Genomic DNA, 20,861 nt, shown 5'->3' on the forward strand with positions numbered 1-20,861 from the left:
TTTATTATTTACCTCCAAATGTCATAGTTTCCTGTAAGATATTGATAAAATTTTGTTAGAAATTATGCCTCACATTTATCAAGGTTTCACGTCACTCAGTACAGCAAGCTACCTTGCTGCTCTGCACTGTATGAAAGGGAAAAGGCAGGAATGCACTGTATTTTACGTAATACATGCCATTCCTGTCTTTTCCTTTAACTGGTATATTTTTGGCTGCCTAGCGCCAACGCAGGCCCCCTTGTGTCATGTTGCAAGGGTGCCTGCGTTGTAGGTAGGATTGTTTTTTGTGCAGGAAGGAACACCTTCCTGCACAAAAACAATCCTGAGAGGCATTTCCTCTTTCTGTGTGCTGCAGAATGCAGCACACATGGAAAGATGAACAACAAGAACAAATAAATATATTTCAACTCTTTACGCATCACCTGGGGAGGCGTAGCATTTTGATGCATTCTCAGGTCTACCACTAAAGATAAATCAGGGTATGAGCCTGGGAACACCCACGCTCCACCCATGGAATGCCTCTGTGGTGCAGAGTAAGGCAAGGCGTTTATTTGCGCTGCCGTGCGTTACTCTAGATTTATCACGCCATGCAGTGCCTCGCAAGGTGGCCTTGCGTAGTTTGATAAATCTCACTTATGTTTTGCATCACCCTGGTATGAATCACTGGGCAAAAAAAAAAAGAAAAGGTCATGCACTTATGTGTAAAAGAGAGCTCGTCTCTGAGAGATTCAAGGTCATGGTTAAGGGTAATACGTGACTAGGATCAGTACCAAATGATCCATTAGGACTCCATCAGGCTGGCTGAGGGAAGGTACCAGGGAGGAAGTTCATTTCAAAGGTGAGATGATTGCGTAAATAAGTATGCTTTCATATGTTGTTCATTGGCAAACAGCATTAAAAAGTTATGCTTTTTTTTAAGTCAAATTTTTGAAGACATCCAAGTAACCTTTTTATGATAGATCCAATCTGAGCTTTTCCCAGCTTGTTGAATTCTTTCAACCATGAAATCGTATTCCTGCTCAATTTCAGCTTCTGTGTGTTGTCTGCACCAGTATCTCCGATGGGGGGCAGTGTAATTACATTCCAGAGCACTTTTTGTCTGGTCAGTTAAATGCAAACTGGTTATCAATATGATTACGTTCTATGCTTGTTCTATTATGTACTTGTTGGTAAGTAAGCCACTTATGCACAATAAACAACAATTCCTTTTTTTATAGCACCTATTATTCCAGTCCAGATCAACATAGACGACAAGGGTGCTGTCCACCCTGTACCCACCATGCTTTTCCTCACCAGTAAAAAAAAACATTTCACAGCTAGGAACATGCAAAAGTTCAGGACATCCAAAAGACCAAGAGCTAATGGTGGGGCATCGGTTGGCTATATTTCTCAGTAATATGTGATCAATAGAAAAGAATGCCTGTAAGAGCCAGAAGCAACTCAATATGACTATCCAAAGGAATCTGTACCCCACTCCCACTATAAATTAAATGATACATCCAATCAATGAGGCTAACGGGTAAATACTCTAGAGCTAGGTCTAGTTGTAATACATCATAACCTCTTTCTCCCTCCTTGATTTCTATTGATTCAATAGATTACATTTTGGTATGTTTAATTGCTGCAATATTTAGGGTGGTTATCCACACAAAAGGCATATTAAAGAGTATTTGCCTTGTGAAAAGCTAGACAAAGTTTGTATGACATTGGTGGAAGGCAACCTCATTCTAAATACTGCCAGTGTGGATTTGAAAAATTGGTAATTAGAGTCCCGAAAGCGGGTGACGTTCACATTTTTGTGGCTTTCCCCGTGGTTCAAGCATTTTGGGGCAATGTGGGTAAGACCTTGTCCGATGTTCTTGGCACGGAGGTTGAGGTAAGCCCTTCTCTTATCCTTTTTGGTATTATACTGAAGCCCAAAGGGGTGCTGGGGCTCCCGGGGCTACAAAGTAAGCTGGTATGTTACTTAGTTCTTTTGGCAAGAAGGGAGATTTGTAAGTTATGGCGCCAAGATGTGCCCCCAACCTGGAGAGCCTTGTGGAACGCTGTACGATACTTTAGAGATTTGGACCAAAAGGTTAATCTGAATAGAGATAGATCATATTTGGGGTTATTTTTGGAATCTGTTCTATTGTACAGTTGCCGTTTAACTTATTTTGTACTATCCAATGATTATACCTCTTGGTCAGCTCACAATGTGTGGTACGGCTGGGCTTCGCATAAAAAACATCAGCTGAGTCTGGACCCCTTAGATAAGAGCAACAGGGGTGGCACAGATTGAGAGGTTGTTTCATCTATGGAGGTCATATGTAGGTTCTACAGTTTCTGTTTTTCACAGAGGGTATCTAGCCAGTTACAGACATTGCAACGTGGATCATACCACTGATGCAGTTGAAAAATAAATAATGGCCTTACCTGTAATTTAAACCGTACTGTGAAACCTCTGAGGACATTAAACCAAGGACCATATATACCTAATGCATGACCTACCTCAAATCTACACTGTGGTCTGAACACATAGCTCATAACAGAAACTATTCATACAGGGTGTGACAATTTAATGATCTCCTTTCATAGTTAATTAAAGATCTTATCTTATCTTATCTTTGCTGTTTTTGCTTCTGTAGAAATCATTTTGATGTTTACTGAAGTAGGAAAGAAAATGCCAGTCCTTTGAACACTCATCACATAGCCTAGAATAGAAGCTCACAGTGTTGATGTTACTGTGGCATATTCTGGCATAGAGTCATCATTGACTTGTCTCTCTGATACCTCTCCAGTGTTAATAGCAGCTGATGAATGTTAAGTGCATTTTAATTAGTTTTCTGAGTGAAAAACCTCTCTTACCTGTACTTTAAACTTGCCAGGAATAAGGGGGTTTTGTGGAGGCAGGGATTTGTTTCTAGTAGTAGTAGTAGTGTTTCTGGTCATCATGCAATATGTATTAAAAAGTATATATGTCTATAAAAAAACGGTTTATGGTACCTGGATTTCTGGATCACCTTTGGTGAAGGTCAAGGGGCTGGACCATAAGTGGCAGCAGGGCTTAATAAGCAGTCTACCTTCCTTAGAAAGGTGCTTGGCAACTTTCTGTGATGTTGTGGCTCCTTCGCTATCAGTTCAGATCAATCATAGCTATTGTCGAACTCACCTTTGACGTTTTGTTTCCCTTCTCAGTGCCCTGACTTTCTTGCCTGAAAGTTGATTTATTTCTGGATTATGATATGGCTTTGTTAATTGTTTGCTGACTGTTTGCCTTGACTCCGAGATTGGAGTTTGTTTTTTTTGCTCAGTGGTAGCCTGAAGTCTGACTTGCCTCTGGATTACGATTTGGTATTGTTTGCTGTCCTGTTTCCCCTGCTTCCTCCCTGAATTCCAGTTTAACTTTTGCCTCAGAATTCCTCTGTTGATGTCACCTGCTTCATTTGACTGTGGCTTAAGTTCCCTGCAGTTCACCTTTAGGAAGCCATGTGCATTTGGCATTTGCTTTTGAAAACACTATTGTGAATGACCTGAAGTATGAGAGAAATGTTTATGAGATTGGCACTCCAGCTGTCTTTTCTCTTCTCTCACTTTCTATGGTTCTCACCTTTCATTAGAAAAAAATAACAGACATTTGTTTATGTTTTGCTATTCTGGAACAACCAAGAGCTGGCAGGTGAAAAAGAAAAGAATTTGTGTAAAATTAAGATTATTTTGAAAGGCAGTAATTATCTGTTTGGTTATACTACATATGTTTAGACAGCTGTCACATACTTTCTAAATGATTTAGTTATGTGTTTGCCATTTTAAGTTTATTTTGTGGTGATTTCGCGTTTGGCCCACTTTTGTTCTCCTTTAGTTGGACATATTAGCTTTTTTTTGGCTGTCCCACCTTGGCCAGCCACAAATAATTCATTTGTTTTTTATGTGACATGATATTCTTTTAGAAATATGCTGTACATATTATTTGTTATTCAGTGACTCTTCTTTGGATTAAGTCTGAACATCTGGTCCAAGGTCGAACAACACGGTGTACTGTTTTCTTGTGCACGATCTGAACATTTTTAGACATAACATGGTAGCACAGCTGTGGAATTTTAACAGTAGTTCTTATCATATAAACTGTGTCTTCCCCCCTGGGGGGGCAGAGAGGAGAATTTCAGCAGAGAGAACGAGTTTGGCACGGAGGTAGCTGCCTTGCGTAAACTGAGTTTACACCTATGATGTGAACCACCTAACTACACACACCAGGTATGTGGTCCGGTACTAATCCCAGAGATCACTAATATACCCCTGTGCTCACATAGTGAAGGTAGGTCTAGATAGATATATTAGATACCATGGTTGGGTTGTTCATTGTTTACAACCTGCTAGGAATGTTAATTACATTGCTTAGTTGTAATTATCTACTTATCGCAGCACACTTGCTTCAAAAAAGACGATGATAGTTCAAATAAATATATTGTAAATTTCCTTTGTGCCTTTATTTTGTTTAGAACGGACAAACATGAGTGAGAATCGAAAGGTGATCTGTTTCCATGGTTCCCTTGGGGACTAGATAGTCAGGCTCTAGGTTTGCCAAAATTACCTGATACTCTGTAAAGGTTAGGAATTCAGGTGAGACACTGTGAACTAGTCGGATTGGGGCCTACGGGTACTGACTTATTGAGATATTCAGTCCCTACATTCTGACACCCTGTTCTCCCAAGGCACAGTTCTGCTTCCAAGCAGAATCCTGGAACAGTGTTTCAGAAAGGTAAAAATACTTGGCTCTAATGCTTCTCTCAATATGTTTACCAGGCTGGACATACAAATACAGGCCAGGCAGAAAAAAAACTGACAAAGGGAAACCCCACCTCTCCTTTTCTCCTTTTATATTAGTGTTCACTCACACGAGAGCAGAGCTACGTTCTGGGATGGAATGCCTTCATACTCTGTCAATCAAGAGTCCTAAATCATGACAAAACTCCTTTCCAGTTCAGAGTACGATGTCACAACCCATATGATAGAAGATAGAATTTTGGCAAATGACAGACCTCTCACTGATGGTCTGAAAATCAATATTATCTCTGTCATGTATGATAACTCCAAAGGGTATTTTCATTTGACTTACAAAGCTTTTAACATATGGAAAAGGTAAACAAGTACTGTTCTGAAAATATGCTGTACCATGGCTGCATGTAAATATCACAACTACAGGTATAAAAATAACATTTCCACCAGCTGCGCGGGGCAGGGCTGCTCTGCTCACAGAGAAGGGGGAGGGGTGGTGAGCACTTTGTAAGTATGCTTGACTTTTTGCCCTGCCGCCTTGGGCCGGTCAAACAGTCATGCACACTTTGCATGTTCTCCACCCAGGCAGTATTACATCCTGGGGGGAGAACATGCCCAGGCTCCAACTGCCTGTTTGAGTGCTGAACCACAATGCTCAGACCAATCACAACACTGCATTGCAGAGTTGTGATTGGCTTAGGGGAGCGTGTGTGCTTCCTGCTTGGTTCCGGCTGGGAGAGATGCAGAGACACGACTGAGAAGGGACGCAGGGAAAAGGTAAGTGTATTTTTTATTCACCCCAATCCGTGCCAGCCACCACTGGACTGCACTGAATTCTAGGAACACTAACCTACCTCACCCTTTCATCTCAATCGATGACATCCTGGGTATAAGCAGGAGTCTATCTCCAGTGAGTATTTTAATGAATTCTGCTGGGTTTATGGTAACATGTGATTAGACTGTGGACCTCAAGCACACATTGATGCACTGTATATAATTTTTATATTTCTTATATCATTTTTATTATTATAGTTCTTATTTTATATGGCTGCAGATGTATACTCGTCTCATGACGATACGCATACAAAAAGGTATTATTGTATTTCATCCATTAACACTTCTGTGATAAAATGTCTATTTGCTTTGTAACACTTGTTTTTTGTACATGGATGTTGTCTGTTAAACAGTTCTGAAGAGCAAGTTAATTTGTTTCCAGCGCGAACTAGACCCGAAGGTATCGGAGCACTGTACATGAGCACTAGTTACATTACAGACGGACACATTCATTTTTTTGTTAGGCACGGGGAGATTAAGGGCCATATGTATGAAAATCTTCTTTCGCGATTTTCAATTAGCGATTTTTTGCGAATAGCTATTTGAGAACTGCAAAATGCTATGTATGTAGGATTTGCAAATAATTTTGTGAATCCTACATATTCCTTAATTGCAAATTGCAAATTGTGATTCACAATTAAGGAATACCTCCCCATTCATTCCTATGGGCCTAGAGGCCCATAGGAATGAATGGGAAGACATTCTCAATTTGCGATTCTCAATCAGAGGATCGAAAATTGAAAAGGCAATTTCAAGGGTGCCGGGGTGTCAAAAGGACACCCTGTTGCATCCCTGAAATGTGCATGTGTTCGCATGTGGCACACATACATGCCCTAAGGGCATGTATGTGCCCACATGGCACTTTGAAAAGTGCAAAAAAGTGAATTTTTCAAAGAAATCGCAAATTACCACCAACTTGAAGTTAGTGGTAATTTGCGATTCCTCATGGCCAAATTGCACTTTTTCTGGGCCTCTTACATTGCATTTAAGGAATTGCAATTTGCGATTCCTTAAATGCAATCGCAAAATAAGGAATCGCAAATTTGCGATTCCTTATTTTGCAAGGCTGTTTTCCATTCATTCATCCCACTTAGCTAAATTGAATGATACATATGGCCCTAAGTGATTGCCCAGAATCACAGGATGTTGAAAGTCCCTGCCAAGACTCAAACCCAGTTCCCCAGATTTGAGGTTGACCGCCCCAGCCGGTAGGCCACATCGTCTCCCCTCTCCCTCATTTACAATGCATTTTTTAATTGTAATACATTCACAAGGAAAATACCCCCATCTCTTGTATATAGTTCGCAATTTCCCCAACAATCATCAACTTTGTTATTCAGTTTTAGCACATATAAAATGCCTCTCCATTTTATTCGTTGGAACTTATAAAGTTGTGTACCATTTTTCTAAAATGTTTCTATATATACAACACATACATTCTTTGAATTCAAGGGAGCCTCCATTATTACACATTTGTGAAGAAAAATGTTCAGCCTTAAGTAGCTCCCCTCATCCAAGAATGTGTAGTACTTGTGATCACTTAAAAGCCTTAACGATATAGCAGTATTCTCAAAACACCACTGTATTTTTTTTAAGCTATCCAACAACATTGGCATTGGGGCAAAAAACATTCAGAAGTGCCCTCCTGTAGGCTTCCTGGATAGATCTAATTTCAAATGTTGCCTGTTTTTTCAAGTGTTTTGCAAAAATCAGTATCATATCTTCTGTTCACATCAATAACTTCCCAAAAGAGTAGGGAAATTGGGAAAAAGTCCAAAATCGGATTTAGGGAAAGACTAATTATGTTGAAAGGCGCCCTCTAAAATAGAGAAATAACTGAAATAGTGATTCTACACTTGTGACATGAAAATCCTCACCATTATTAAATTGCTTTGTTAAACAATATCTTGCTATAAAATGGAGTGTGGAAAACCTATATAAAAAGAATGCAATGCTGGTGTTAACTGACCCTATATTTTGAATATTGGTTGTATATTTGGTGACACTGTGTTTACATTCTCCAGGATTACACAACTACAGAAAGGGAAATAAAGGCACAAAAGACCCCAGCGGAGCAGTGGCATCCCGTACCTGTAACATTTGAAGATATGCAAAATCACTTTGACACGTTTACTAGAGCCATTCAGTCTACACTACAAAAACCTTTGAGAGAGCGACTTAAAGAAGGTACAGTATAAAATGTATCCTGAGGTAGGCTTGTGCTTCCTATGGTTTTCAAATGATGCACTGTCGCAGTCAGCCTATATTTTTCACCATTGACCATTGCTGCTTATTCACAATGGGCACATGCATCAAAGGAATAAACGGTCGCAAATGGGCAGATTCTCAGATTCTGCCCCTTTGCGACTGGTATTTTTGCATTTGGGATGCATCATTCCAAATACAAAAATCGCAAATTGCGATTGTATTTGAGGAATCGCAAATTAAGATGCCTTGAATGCAATGCAAGATAGCATTTAAAATAGCGATTTCGCTATTAGGGTCCGCTACATACCGAAAAATTAATTTTGCAATTCCTACATGCATAGGCTTTGAGATTCCTTATTAGCAAATCCTTATTTTTCGCTAATAAGGAATCGCGAATGGCATTTTTGATGCATTTGCCAGAATATGTAAAAAATGAAACAGTGTTTTTCCAGGTTACGAGGTGAGCTTTTTACTTTTTTCTAACATTTGAAGGAGCTACTGGGGAGAGGAAAGCTGAATCCCTCATTTGTTTTTCTTCTCCATGAAGGGGCACATTTTCTATGCAACCAGTAAAGATTAAGACATGAAATTTGAGCCTACTTGAATGCCCTCAAAATGCCAACTTCCCTAATAAAAAAAAATGGGCAACCCAATATACCCTTGAGGGCTTGGGCGTAAATGTATAAGGTAAAGGTACCGTCAAGGGATTTTGATCAAACAAAGTATTTTACAAATTCTTTAGATTCTTAGTTAAGAGACCCAATATCAATGGAAGTCTTAAAACTTCAATGGACAACTTTGTTAATTATTTCGAGAGAATTGTGCTGGATGTCACAAGGTATAAAGCTGTTACTCTAAGAACAGTAATGTAATATAGAGGCAGGAGTAGATAGACAAAATAGATTTTATCTGTAGATTTTCATAAAATAGGGTACAAAACAGTATATCAAAACACAATGTTACATGAAGTACAAATTCAGATTACAACAGCTTCTCTGTAACAGGGTACAAGGTTTTTTTCTTAAAAATACAGTTATAGAAGAAAAAGCGTCGGTCTACGTTTCGGTCTTTAGTAATCAATAAGCAAGACCATCTTCAGGACTATACGGGATAGATACTCGTTGACCCCTAAAATATCATAGAACATAAATTACTGCTAATTCTATATTGTATTGGATAACAAAATATTTTTTTTATCAACTGACACATATCTAACACCTAAACTTAACCTCTAAAAGATTTAACATTTCATTACACGAGCAACTGATTCAAATGCCTGAAAGGTTGCACATTTCTTTCAAGGAAACAGCTAGTTTGAATATCTAATTCAAGCCAAGTTTAAAGATATCTACATCAAATTTTTGTTGCCTGAAATTACATATACCTTAATTTTCAAGTCACTTATCACAAGTATTTCAATAAAAGTAGCTCATTCTGAATTTGCGCTCAGCATGTGCGAGGACATCTATATACCCAATAGCTTGCGTTATCTATGGAACAAGTCTCTGAATTTCCTTATGACATTAGTTATATCCTATAGCATCACTGTATTGTAGCAGGGTAAATTCCATCTTTTCTCTTAGTTCAACAATTAAACATCGTAAACCAATTGTCTATCGGCCATCCTGTAATGTATTTTAGAACGATTCATGCAAAAACGTATAGATGTACCTTGATGGCGTTTAGCTCAATCGTATTAGTAGTTCTGCGTTGAAAATGGTAGTGTACTTTATTTTTTAGATCTGTAATATCAAAAAACGAACATATTTGGAATACAGCAGTGTGGCTTAGCTAAATTAAATTCTCACTGTTTTTGTTGTATTGCAAGCCATACACATATTGCATTTGTAATGGCCTGTAATCTGCAGTAGTTGTCTCATGCTGTCAACTGTGCTTTTCTCGAAATTGCTTTCATAGGCATATAGATGTCCTAGAACATGCTGAGCGCAAATTCAGAATGAGCTACTTTTATTGAAATACTTGTGATAAGTGACTTGAAAATTAAGGTATATGTGATTTCAGGCAACAAAAATTTGATGTAGATATCTTTAAACTTGGCTTGAATTAGATATTTAAACTAGTTGTTTCCTTGAAAGAACTGTGCAACCTTTCAGGCATTTGAATAAGTTGCTCGTGTAATGAAATGTTAAATCTTTTAGATGTTAAGTTTAGGTGTTAGATATGTGTTAGTTGATAAAAAAAATTCTTTTGTTATCCAATACGATATAAAATTAGCAGTAATTTCTGTTCTATGTTATTTTAGGGGTCAACGAGTATCTATCCCGTATAGTCCTGAAGATGGTCTTGCTTATTGATTACTAAAGACCAAAACGTCGACCGACGCTTTTTCTTCCATAACTGTATTTTTAAGAAGAAAAGCTTGTACCCTTGTTACAGAGAAACTGTTATAATTGAATTTGTACTTCATGTAACATTGTGTTTTGATATACTGTTTTGTACCCTATTTTATGAAAATCTAAAGATAAAATCTATTTTTTCTATCTACACCTGCCTCTATATTCCATTTCTGTTCTTAGACTAACAGCTTTATACCTTGTGACATCCAGCACAATTTTCTCGAAATAATTAACAAGTTGTCCATTGATGTTTTAAGACTTCCATTGATATTGGGTCTCATAACTAAGAATCTAAAGAATTCGTAAAATATTTTGTTTGATCAAAATCCCTTGACGGTACCTTTACCTTATCATACAACTTCCCTAATAGACATTTCTTGTCATACCAGCAACCTTCACTGGTAAAGCTGAAATGAAGAAGTCTTCAAATGACAAAGGAGTGTGTCATGGGGAATCTCCAATATCATTTTATTGTGCTCCCGCTGCAACAGTGGGGTCTCTGATCATTCAACAGATAGTCTGCTTCAGCTTACAAACTACTCAGCTTACATTTGTAATCACATAGGAAATAGTGAAAAAATGTGATCTCAACAAAAAGTTATCATAAAACAAAAAGATCTTTGAGAAATGCAGCTGTAGCAGGAAGGTTTCAGACAGCTTGCCATTTAACCTTAACAATAGTTGATTGGTGTCCTCCCTTTCTCACAATGTCTGGTTACACTTTGAACAAACCATTATTCACTGACCTTGACAGCACAATTAGGAGTTTGTAGTATTTATAACTAATCATATGAGAACAGCTGTACATCGTCAATTTCCTTACCGGCTCCCAGGCACTGGTGGAGGTTTACAAAACTAAATGAGAGATAAATGCTTTCCTTTTGTGATCTTTGAACATGAAGGGAAAACATTCTGCAGTTGAAGCTTTTCCTTAGGCACACAATTCAACTACATTGCCATGGACCCAGCTGCACTCAACTAAACTAGATAAACATGTTTATCCCGAGAATAAGTTCATGTAAAGGATACAGAAGAGACAAAAAAGCAAAATTAAAAAGGATGAATCTCTCATCACCATTGTATCCTAGGGACTCTTTCTCTCCTAATCCTAATAATCATGTCTATACATCGCTACAATGTCAACACTTAGGACATTGCCATTCAATATGGTTAAAGTTATCATCCTCCAACACAGCTCTTTAACATTCCGCAGGGGAAAATGAAAACATCAGTTTGAATTTCTTACGGAAATAACTTGTCTCATATAGAAATTAAAATGCCGGAGTTTATGCCTGTAATTGAAGGATACCCACTTGGTCAGTTGGCCGTAATATACCCAGTCTGCTTCAGATAAGGCACATGAATGTCAATAAATGTGGATTTGCAAGGCAACCCAATAAACCAAGGGTACACAAGTAAAGGTGAGCAAAGCGATTCTAGCAAGAAGGTACAACGAATCACTGACAGAATATCGAGGAGCAAAATATTGACCTGCAAAAAATATCGGACACAAAATATCGACTACCAGAATATCGAATTCCTATCTACCAACAGGTAAGTACAAAAATATTGAATCCAAAATATTGTTTTAAATGATATAGTTTGTTAAAATATCACATTTTTAAAATGTTTTAAAAGTAATGTAAAATTAATGAAATAATCAACATAATTAAGTAAAACATACTTAAAAATAATTAAATAACCTTAAAATTAATAAATAATTAATTTAAGTAAAAAAATTAAATAAACATGCATTTTTATTTTTAATACATATATATTAACTTAATAATATTAATATAATATTCAATATTTTTAGCGTAGGATAGAGAGAGGGTAATATTTACTATTCCCACTCCAGTGAGTGCAACAGTAGGGAAAGCGTTGGATAGCGGGAGGGTAAAAATTACTATTCCCACTCCAGTGAGTGCAACAGTAGGGAAAGCGTTAAATTGCGGGAGGGTAAAATTTACTATTCCCACTCCAGTGGGTGTAACAGTAGGGAAAGTGTTAGATAGCGGGTAGATAAAAATTACTATTCCCACTCCAATGAGTGAAACAGTAGGGAAAGTGTTGGATAGCGGGAGGGTAAAAATTACTATTCCCACTCCAGTGAGTGCAACAGTAGGGAAAGCGTTGGATAGCAGGAGGGTAAAAATGACTATTCCCACTCAAGACAGTGCAACAGTAGGGAAAGCGTTGGATAGCGGGTAGATAAAAATTACTATTCCCACTCCGGTGAGTGAAACAGTTGGGAAAGTGTTGGATAGTGGGAGGGTAAAAACTCCTACTCCCACTCCAGTGAGTACAACAGTAGGGAAAGCGTTGGATAGCGTAGGGGGAAAAATTACTAATGTCACTCCAGTGAGTGCAACAGTAGGGAAAGCGTTGGATAGGTAGGGGTAAAAATTACTATTCCCACTCCATTGAGTGGAACAGTAGGGAAAGCGTTGGATAGCGTAGGGGTAAAAATTACTATTCCCACTCCAGTGAGTGCAACAGTAGGGAAATTAATGATTTAATAATTAAATAAAAATAAATTATCCATACCAATAAAATATTAATTAAAATAATTACCAATTACAAAATATTGGATCATTAATTACTTATAAATACCAATAAATATGATTTATTAGAAATGATTACCTGTTAATAATAAAACAACAAATTAATTTTCAGTACCAACAATTAATAAGTAACAAAAACAGCTATTAATAATTAACAGTAATTTAATTATCAATACACAAAAATAATTTCAATAATTACTTAATTACAATTAAATTACTTCCAACCCTATTCCCCTATAAACCCACAACCCGCTTCGAATAATAAATGAATACAATTAATATAATTATCAATTAATAAAAATGAATTACCAATTAAAAAACAATAAATTAATTTTCAATGCACAAAAATAATTTCAATAATTACCTAATTACAATTAAATTACTTCCAACCCTATTCAACTTATAAAGCACAACCCGCTCTGAATAATAAATGAATACAATTAATATAATTCTCAATTAATAAAAATTAATTACCAATTATTCATTAATGAATAGTCAATTATCAATACCAATAAATAAAATAAATAATTACTTAATTACAATTAAATTACTTCCCACCCGATTACCCTATAAATCCACAACCCGCTACAGAACTAAAACGCAAAATTAAATTAAAAAATAATTAATAGTTCCTAAAAATTAATATTTAATTTACTATAATTTAATTACTTCCCACCCTATTCCCCTATAAACCCACAACCCCATACGAAATAAAATTACGCAAAAATTAAATAACATAAAATGTATTACTTTAAAAAAATTAAAACATGCATAAAATAATACATACTTTTAACACGTATACTAACACTTAAAACACTATAAAAAATCGATATTTTGAACAACTATATTAAGACTGCCGATATTACTAACTTCGATATTATGAAAATCGATATTTCTTACCTGAATTTCGATATTCTGCACCACTATATTTTTGCAATTTGATATTCTGTCCATTCTATTGAAAAAAAAATCGATATTTTGTCCAGGTTATATATTTCTTTCAATATTGTGACTGTTCACCAGGAAAACACACAAGATGATGGACGGAATGTTGCACAATGGCTAAACATTCACCCCCAGTGACAGGTCTGGGTTTAATCCATTGTTATTTTTCTCACCAACCCACCCCGAGTGGGACGGGTATGCTCAGACGTGAGTCCATGCTCTCCATGCCACTGGAATCAAGCTATCCTGGCTGATGACGGCTGCCAGCCAGAAACCGGTCCTAGGATGCTTGATTCTGGTCCAGGGAAGACATGGCTTGGCAGTTCGAGCTGGACTGTTCCCATGAGGCACAGGGTCAAGACTGATTTGCATATGGCCATGTCTGAACTGGGGTGGTGTGGTGAGCAAAATACCAATGGATTAAACCCAAATCTGTGACTGGGGGTGAATGTTTTGCCATTGTGCAACATTCCGTCCATCAATTGTTGTTTTTGCAATTGTTCACCAGGTACAACATGTCCTCCCAGCTCCCTCCAGTCAATTGGGCAACCTACCCACAACCATTGAGGGCAGTAAGCAGCTGCAATATGAGGAGCTTGAACAGAACAAGTTTTGTTGTGAACAAAGTTGGTACGCCGTCAATAAGTAATAACTCAATGGAGAATTCACCAGAAGCCACAAACTTTAATTGACCCCCAGTGGTGGAAAGCACCCAAAGACCCCTCTCACAACAACATAAGAAAAGACTGCGAAAATCCTTGAAAAACAGCAAAAGAAATAAAAGAAAAACCTACAAAATGGAAAACACGCTCAACCACAAAGCCTAAACATCATAATGAATTGGAGGGGGCAGGGCAACGACAGCAGGGCAGAGGAAGTCGACATCTATTAGAGCTTCCACCCAAAGAGGTCTAACGAAGCACACTAAACAGACCTCACATGAAGATCAAGACACAAATACCTCAGGAAGCACCCTTGCACTAAAAAGTATCAGACTGACTCCGCACACAAAGGCACAAAAAAGGAGAACCACAACCAATCCACGCATAATATTTTGCCAAAGTCCTTCTCACAGGTTGTGACTACCAACAACGAAGGTAGTGCCCCGACGCAACCGAGTCCCTCTCAAGCCGAAGTTCATAAATAGCAGCATGAGAAAACCTGGGCAAATGATCCACAATCAATAATATTTAGAGTGGCAGAACCGGAACCCCAAATCGCTCCCAATAAGCAAGGGAGCAGTCTGGCTAGGATGGTGGAGACCCAACAGGGATCCAGAATCCACCACTCCTGCCTCAATGTTAATGAAGAAAAAGACGAATATCTACCTGCACCATGTTCCAATGTTGACAAAGAAAAAGACGAATATCCACCTGCACCAACATCAGCAGTATTGATTTTTACCCTAGAATTCAAGTTGAGGGGGCCCTGGGATTCTTTAAACAGGTCAAACATCCTACATCTCCTAAACAACATTCCCTCGCTTTCATACCTCACATCGGAGCACCTTAAATTAGTTAAATCTAAAACCGACTCGTGGAGCACCTGTAGCGAATCCACATTAACAGAGTAGATCACCATTGCAAACACTAAAAATATCATTGCAGAAAGTAAGCAATTCTAGGGTTGGGACATTCTTATCAATGAGCCAGTGACAGGAAAATACCCACACATGTTATCAAAGAGGCAAAACTTTCCCATGAAGCAAAAGACAGCAAGACGTATAGTGAGAGTAACTAAGCAAAAAATGACCCAAATATGGGGAAAAAAGATCACAGTACACCGGACAAGCAATAGAGCTTTAAAAATACACACTAATACTCCCCATAATGAATAATTTAATTGGGGTTGGCTATTGGCTACCCTTACACCCAAGGGCCGCCGAATCCCTAGCAGCTGGGGGAACATCGAAAAGGTGATAAGAACCCCCATTAAAAAAATAAGCTGGAACCTGGTAGGATTAAATACTCTGTAGGACAATAAAAGCACCCTTGAAATAGGTGAACACAGGGGACATCCTATGCGTACAAGAAACGTGGTCAACTGCACCCACCTCTATTCCGGGGTACCAGACAATCCACACAACAGCTCAGAAAAATAACTTGTTCCAGAGACCTATTGGTGGCCTCCTTATCTTCATGAAACTTGACTTGCAGCTAACAGAAGAGGAACTGTAAAATCTCTTCTATGACGTACAGGCCGTGGAACTCAAAGGCCTGATAATGGATGGAAAAACCATTTCCATCTTGGTAGTAAATCTGTATATCAATCCACGCAGGGACCATGCGGCTGCTCACCCATTAGGGCAAAGGAGCATCGCCCCCTGCTGCCAGTGTGTTGTAACTTACGTGAATTAATGGTAGCACCCGCCACCCCCACCCTTTCATACCACATGGTAGGTCCCTGCACCGAGGCTGAAGGCAGGGTTAGAACGTTGAGACATTGACCTCCTGTGAGAGATCGGTCAAGCCGGGGGCACTGTCGGTTTATACTGCTAATAAACCAGTTATTAATCTGACCAACGTTTTGCTTGACCGGAGGAAGAAGAAGAAAAATAAAGGAGAAGAGAAATAAAGGTTAACAGGAAGAGTCCTGGACTCCCTGGTGAGTGCTGAGCGCAGCTGACGGCACAGCGGAAAAAAAAATAATCTATGGACATCTGCAGGACGCTAATGAATAGGAAAATATATAAAAATTGAGTAGCACTCACAGTTGTGGGATCTGCCTCCGTTCTGCATGCGGTTAGGAGCCTGCCGTCGGAGTATTAAGAAGTGGCAGTGGAAATTGAATGCTTTTAAAACGACTGTCTTCAGGGCTGAGTTCCGATTATAAGTGCCTGTCAGCACGGTAAAGGGTTCGGTGGGGGAGGCTTGCCCCTCGGAAGTGTAATCCTCCCATCTGCGCTCTAGAGCTATATTCCAACTGGTATGCCACGGACTGGGTGGTTGAAGTTCCCGCTGTGAGGGTTGTGAAAGTTTAGGCAGGAGCATCGTGATTTCTCCTCTGAGGAGCCGCGCAAGACGAGTACGCCGGGGACCTCCAGTTAGCGCAAGCGCGTGGTGAAAAGACAAGAGGAAACACCATCTTCGTGGCATCGGCGTGAAGAAGAGTCTCTTGCTGAGCAGTAAAAGCCAGTAAGACGTGGGTCCGGTTGGAAATATATGCTGGAATTGGCTGTGAAAAACGTCGTCGACAGAGAAAAGAGCGCGTTCTCCCCTTGTGACTGGAACTGTGTTTTCAGGAAGTTCCCGCCTCCGGGTGCCGACGTTACAGATTGGTTGAGGGAAACTCAGATACCAAGTAAATATCAGCCATAAAAATAGGACTACCATCCTACACTGAAACAAAGTAGAGCATTTATTTATTGATGATCGCATGGCAGTTCGAGGGAAGGTGTACCACAAAAGTTATAAATTGAGGGGGAGCAGCAGGTTGTAAAGTTGTACACTGCATTTAGGATTGAGTATCCAGCATTCTAAGTAAAACCCCTTAAGGTGAATGACAAGGAGTTTATGTAAGCCTAGAAGGGTAATCATTAGCTGTACTGTGTTTGGGCGTATTTCCTTTGTCTTCTTTTCATTCCTTTTATCCTGCCACATCCGGGTAATTGTCTGTGTTGGGTTGTGGCTTACTCACCTACGGCTTGGCATTTAAGGGGGGAGGAGTTCCTAGTTTGGTGCTCTGTCCCTACATGGCAATGGCGGGGGCGGGTATGAGCCTACCACCACCATTCCTAAATGAGCTAGGTGAGCCTGATATCCCATGGAAGAAGTGGGAAGGTATTTTTAAGTCATACCTCATAGCGATTGGGGGGAGCAATTACAACAACATAAGGAAACAGCACATATTGCTCCATAATTTAGGCATACAAGAAAGGAAAGTTTTTGAGGATATAACAGGCAGATTGGTAGATGATGAACAGGAGGAAGAAGTGTAGGGTACTAATGTATATGAGACCAGATAGTGAGGTGCACCAATGACCCCAAAATTCAAGAAGAATTGCTCACGAGAAATCCAGACCTGGAGGAGGCTCTAAGTATAGCGAAGGGTTTGGAACACACAGTGTTATGCATGAAAGAGATGAAAATAAGGGACGTAGCTAGCAGTGAAAAGAACGAGGGGAAGGTTACTGATGTAGGGGAAGCAGTTTGTAAGGAGGGAGAAAAATACAAAGGTAACCCACGGGGGAAAGAACGAAGGCTTTCAATGTTTCAAATGTGGAAGTCCAAATCACTTGGCAAACAACTGGAAGTGCCCGGCGAGAAATGTTGTGTGTAGAAAATGTAATAGGAGAGGGCATTTCTCAAAAGTTTGTAAAACCTTGGGTCAAAAAGTAAGTGCAATAGAAAATGTTGAAAGAGAGGATGAGTGTGAAAAAAAACATATGTTTTTCAGGTGGAGGATGAAAATGTCAAGGATGATAACAGTTACCCTACGTGTGAAATAACCCTAGATGGGGAAAGGTTTCAAGTTTATGCTGACTCATGCTCACCTTATACTCTTGTTGATAAAAGCATTTTCAATGAGAAATTTGCAAAACACCAGGTTAAGCTGGAGAAAGTGGACATTTGCCCGGCAGGTTACAATAGGGAATGCATCCCCTTAGAAGGCATGGCGAGAATGAGGATCTCCTTCAAGAATAGGCATCCTGTAGGTAAGGTATATGTAGCCACAAGGGGTTCCAGTCTTCTTGGGTGGAAGCATCAAAAGAAGTTAGGGATTAAGTTAGATCCTAACAATAGAGAGCAAGTACTCCTGGTGGAACCCCCTAAAATTGCAGAAAATTTAGTTAAAGAATTCAAGGAGGTGTTTAGCGATAGGCTGGGTGTGCTCAAGAACTACAGGCACAGAATAGTCCTAAAAAAAAGGGGCAGAGCCAATCGTTCACAAAACCCGATCCATTCCACTGCACATGAGGGAGCCTTTGAAAAAAGAATTGGAGAAGCTGGTCAGCCAAGGTGTCATCACGGAGATCGAAAGCTCGGAATGGTTGGCTCCGACTGTGATCACGACCAAAGATGGGGGAAGTAACATAAGGCTCTGTGTCGACCTGAGAGACTTAAATGCCAACCTCCAGGTGGCTAGATTTCACCTGCCGAGGATAAGTGAAATGCTAAGCACAATCCAGGGTGCGAAGTTTTTCAGTGTACTGGATTTGTCATCAGCATATTACCAGATCCAATTACACCCAGAGTCGCAGTCCTTAACTGCTTTCACGACCCCATTCGGAAATTATAAATTTCAGAGGATGCCGTTTGGCTTGGCGTCCGCTGCTGCAACATTTCAAAGGGTGATGCAACACATCCTAAAAGATTGCAGCAAAACTATGTGCTTCCAAGACGATATTCTAATTTATGGAACTAATGAAGAAGAGCACAATGACAACACGAAAGGAGTATTGGAGAGATTGAAAGAGGTGGGGTTCACCACGAGAGCGGGCAAGTGCAAGCTAGGAGTGAGCTCGGTGGACTATCTCGGCCACACAATCTCTGAAGAGGGCATCAAGCCAAAGTGTGATCTGGTCAATGCAGTGAGAAATGCTCCCACAACGGTTAACAGAGAGGATGTCATGTCATTTTTAGGATTGGCAGAATACATGGCCAAATTCGTCAAAGACTTTGCCACAATGTCGCATCCTTTAAGAGAACTTATCAAGAAGAATAGTAAGTTCAATTGGGGAAAGGAGCTAGACACAGCTCTTACCAACATAAAGGAAGCCATCATTCAGGCACCCTACATTGGCAAATTCAATCCAGAAAAGGATACCATAATTTCAACAGATGCCAGCAACAAAGGATTGGAGCAACATTAGCCCAGAGGGTGGACAACAAAGTGAAAGTGGTCGCGTTTGCATCCAGGACACTCACAAGTCCGGAAATCAACTATTCCACAGTGGAGAAAAAGAGGCTTTAGCGGTCTTCTGGGCTATCAGGCATTTCAAATTTTACGTGTGGGGTGTTCCATTTGAAGTGACCTGACCTGACCTGACCTGACCTGGTCAGAGCCGGTCGCTCCACCCGCCGCGTGGCCCACCTGCGTGTGCCCAGTCCCTGTTTGCCACCGCCACTGCCGGTAACTACTACCTGGATCGTCTTTTGTTGCATTTCGCCACATTTTACTGTATTGTGCCAGTATTCTGTTTTGTGCCAGTACTCCTTTTCTCCTGCTGTTGTGCCCTGATTTCTCTGTTGTGCCCCTGACCTTTGTCAGCTCCATCGCCGCTTTCCTCCCGTTGTTGTGCCCCTGACTGTTTGCCTGCCCCCTGTGTGCCACTGTTGTGCCCCTGTTTGGTTTTTTCTCTCCGTTCCTCCACTGACCCACCCCGCTCCCCGCCGCTGCTCCCCCGCGGCCCCACCCCCGCTCCTTCAGCCTCACCTCGCATTGCTCCCCTCCCCACTCGCCACCCCGCTCCCGCCTCCCAGCCTCTCCTCCCTCCCACTGAGCTCTTAAGGTGGTGTCCGCGAGTTGGGGAGCTGTGAACTGACCTGACCTGGTCAGAGACGGTCGCTCCACCCGCCGCGTGGCCCACCTGCGTGTGCCCAGTCCCCGTTTGCTGCCGCCACTGCCGGTAACTACTACCTGGATCGTCTTTTGTTGCATTTTGCCGCATTTTACTGTATTGTGCCAGTTTTCTGTTTTGTGCCAGTACTCCGTTTCTCCCGCTGTTGTGCCCTGATTTTTCTGTTGTGCCCCTGACCTTTGTCCGCTCCATCGCCGCTTTCCTCCCGTTGTTGTGCCCCTGACTGTTTGCCTGCCCCCTGTGTGCCACTATTGTGCCCCTGTTTGGTTTCTTCTCTCCGTTCCGCCGCTGACCCACCCCGCTCCCCGCCGCAGCTCCCCTGCGGCCCCACCCCCGCTCCTTCAGCCTCACCTCGCATCGCTCCCCTCCCCACTCGCCACCCCGCTCCCGCCTCCCAGCTGCTCCTCCCTCGCTCCGCCCCCTCCACTCTCCATTTATGGCAGAGTCCGCGCGTGCGCCAATGGTGCGCCGAAGGCGCGCCAAATGTAAGCCCATCTGCGCCCGTCCGCGCCTGGACCGCGCCCAGTGCCAGACCCCCTGGCTCTCGCAGATGCTACCCCACCCGCCAGACGTACGCCGCCGCCACCCTCAGCGCACTCAACACCGGACGCCTCCCTGGCTGCCACCAAGCCACCCCAGGACGCACCCACGGACCCTTCACCTGCCAATCCTGCGAGT

The 20,861-nt window shown here is 40.7% G+C and overlaps 1 protein-coding gene across 1 annotated transcript in view; it reads left to right on the top strand.

Annotated features, from left to right (window-relative positions):
* Positions 1–20,861, top strand: part of TRIM14 (tripartite motif containing 14) — a 178,921-nt gene that overhangs the window by 89,657 nt on the left and 68,403 nt on the right. The window contains exon 4 of the mRNA XM_086961665.1: positions 7,614–7,776. Within this exon, the coding sequence (XP_086817791.1) occupies positions 7,614–7,776 (163 nt within the window). The remainder of the gene's footprint in view (positions 1–7,613; positions 7,777–20,861) is intronic.

The sequence above is a fragment of the Lissotriton vulgaris genome, chromosome 3_1 (assembly GCF_964263255.1).
Source record: "Lissotriton vulgaris chromosome 3_1, aLisVul1.2, whole genome shotgun sequence".
NCBI classification, from domain to species: Eukaryota; Metazoa; Chordata; class Amphibia; order Caudata; family Salamandridae; genus Lissotriton; species Lissotriton vulgaris.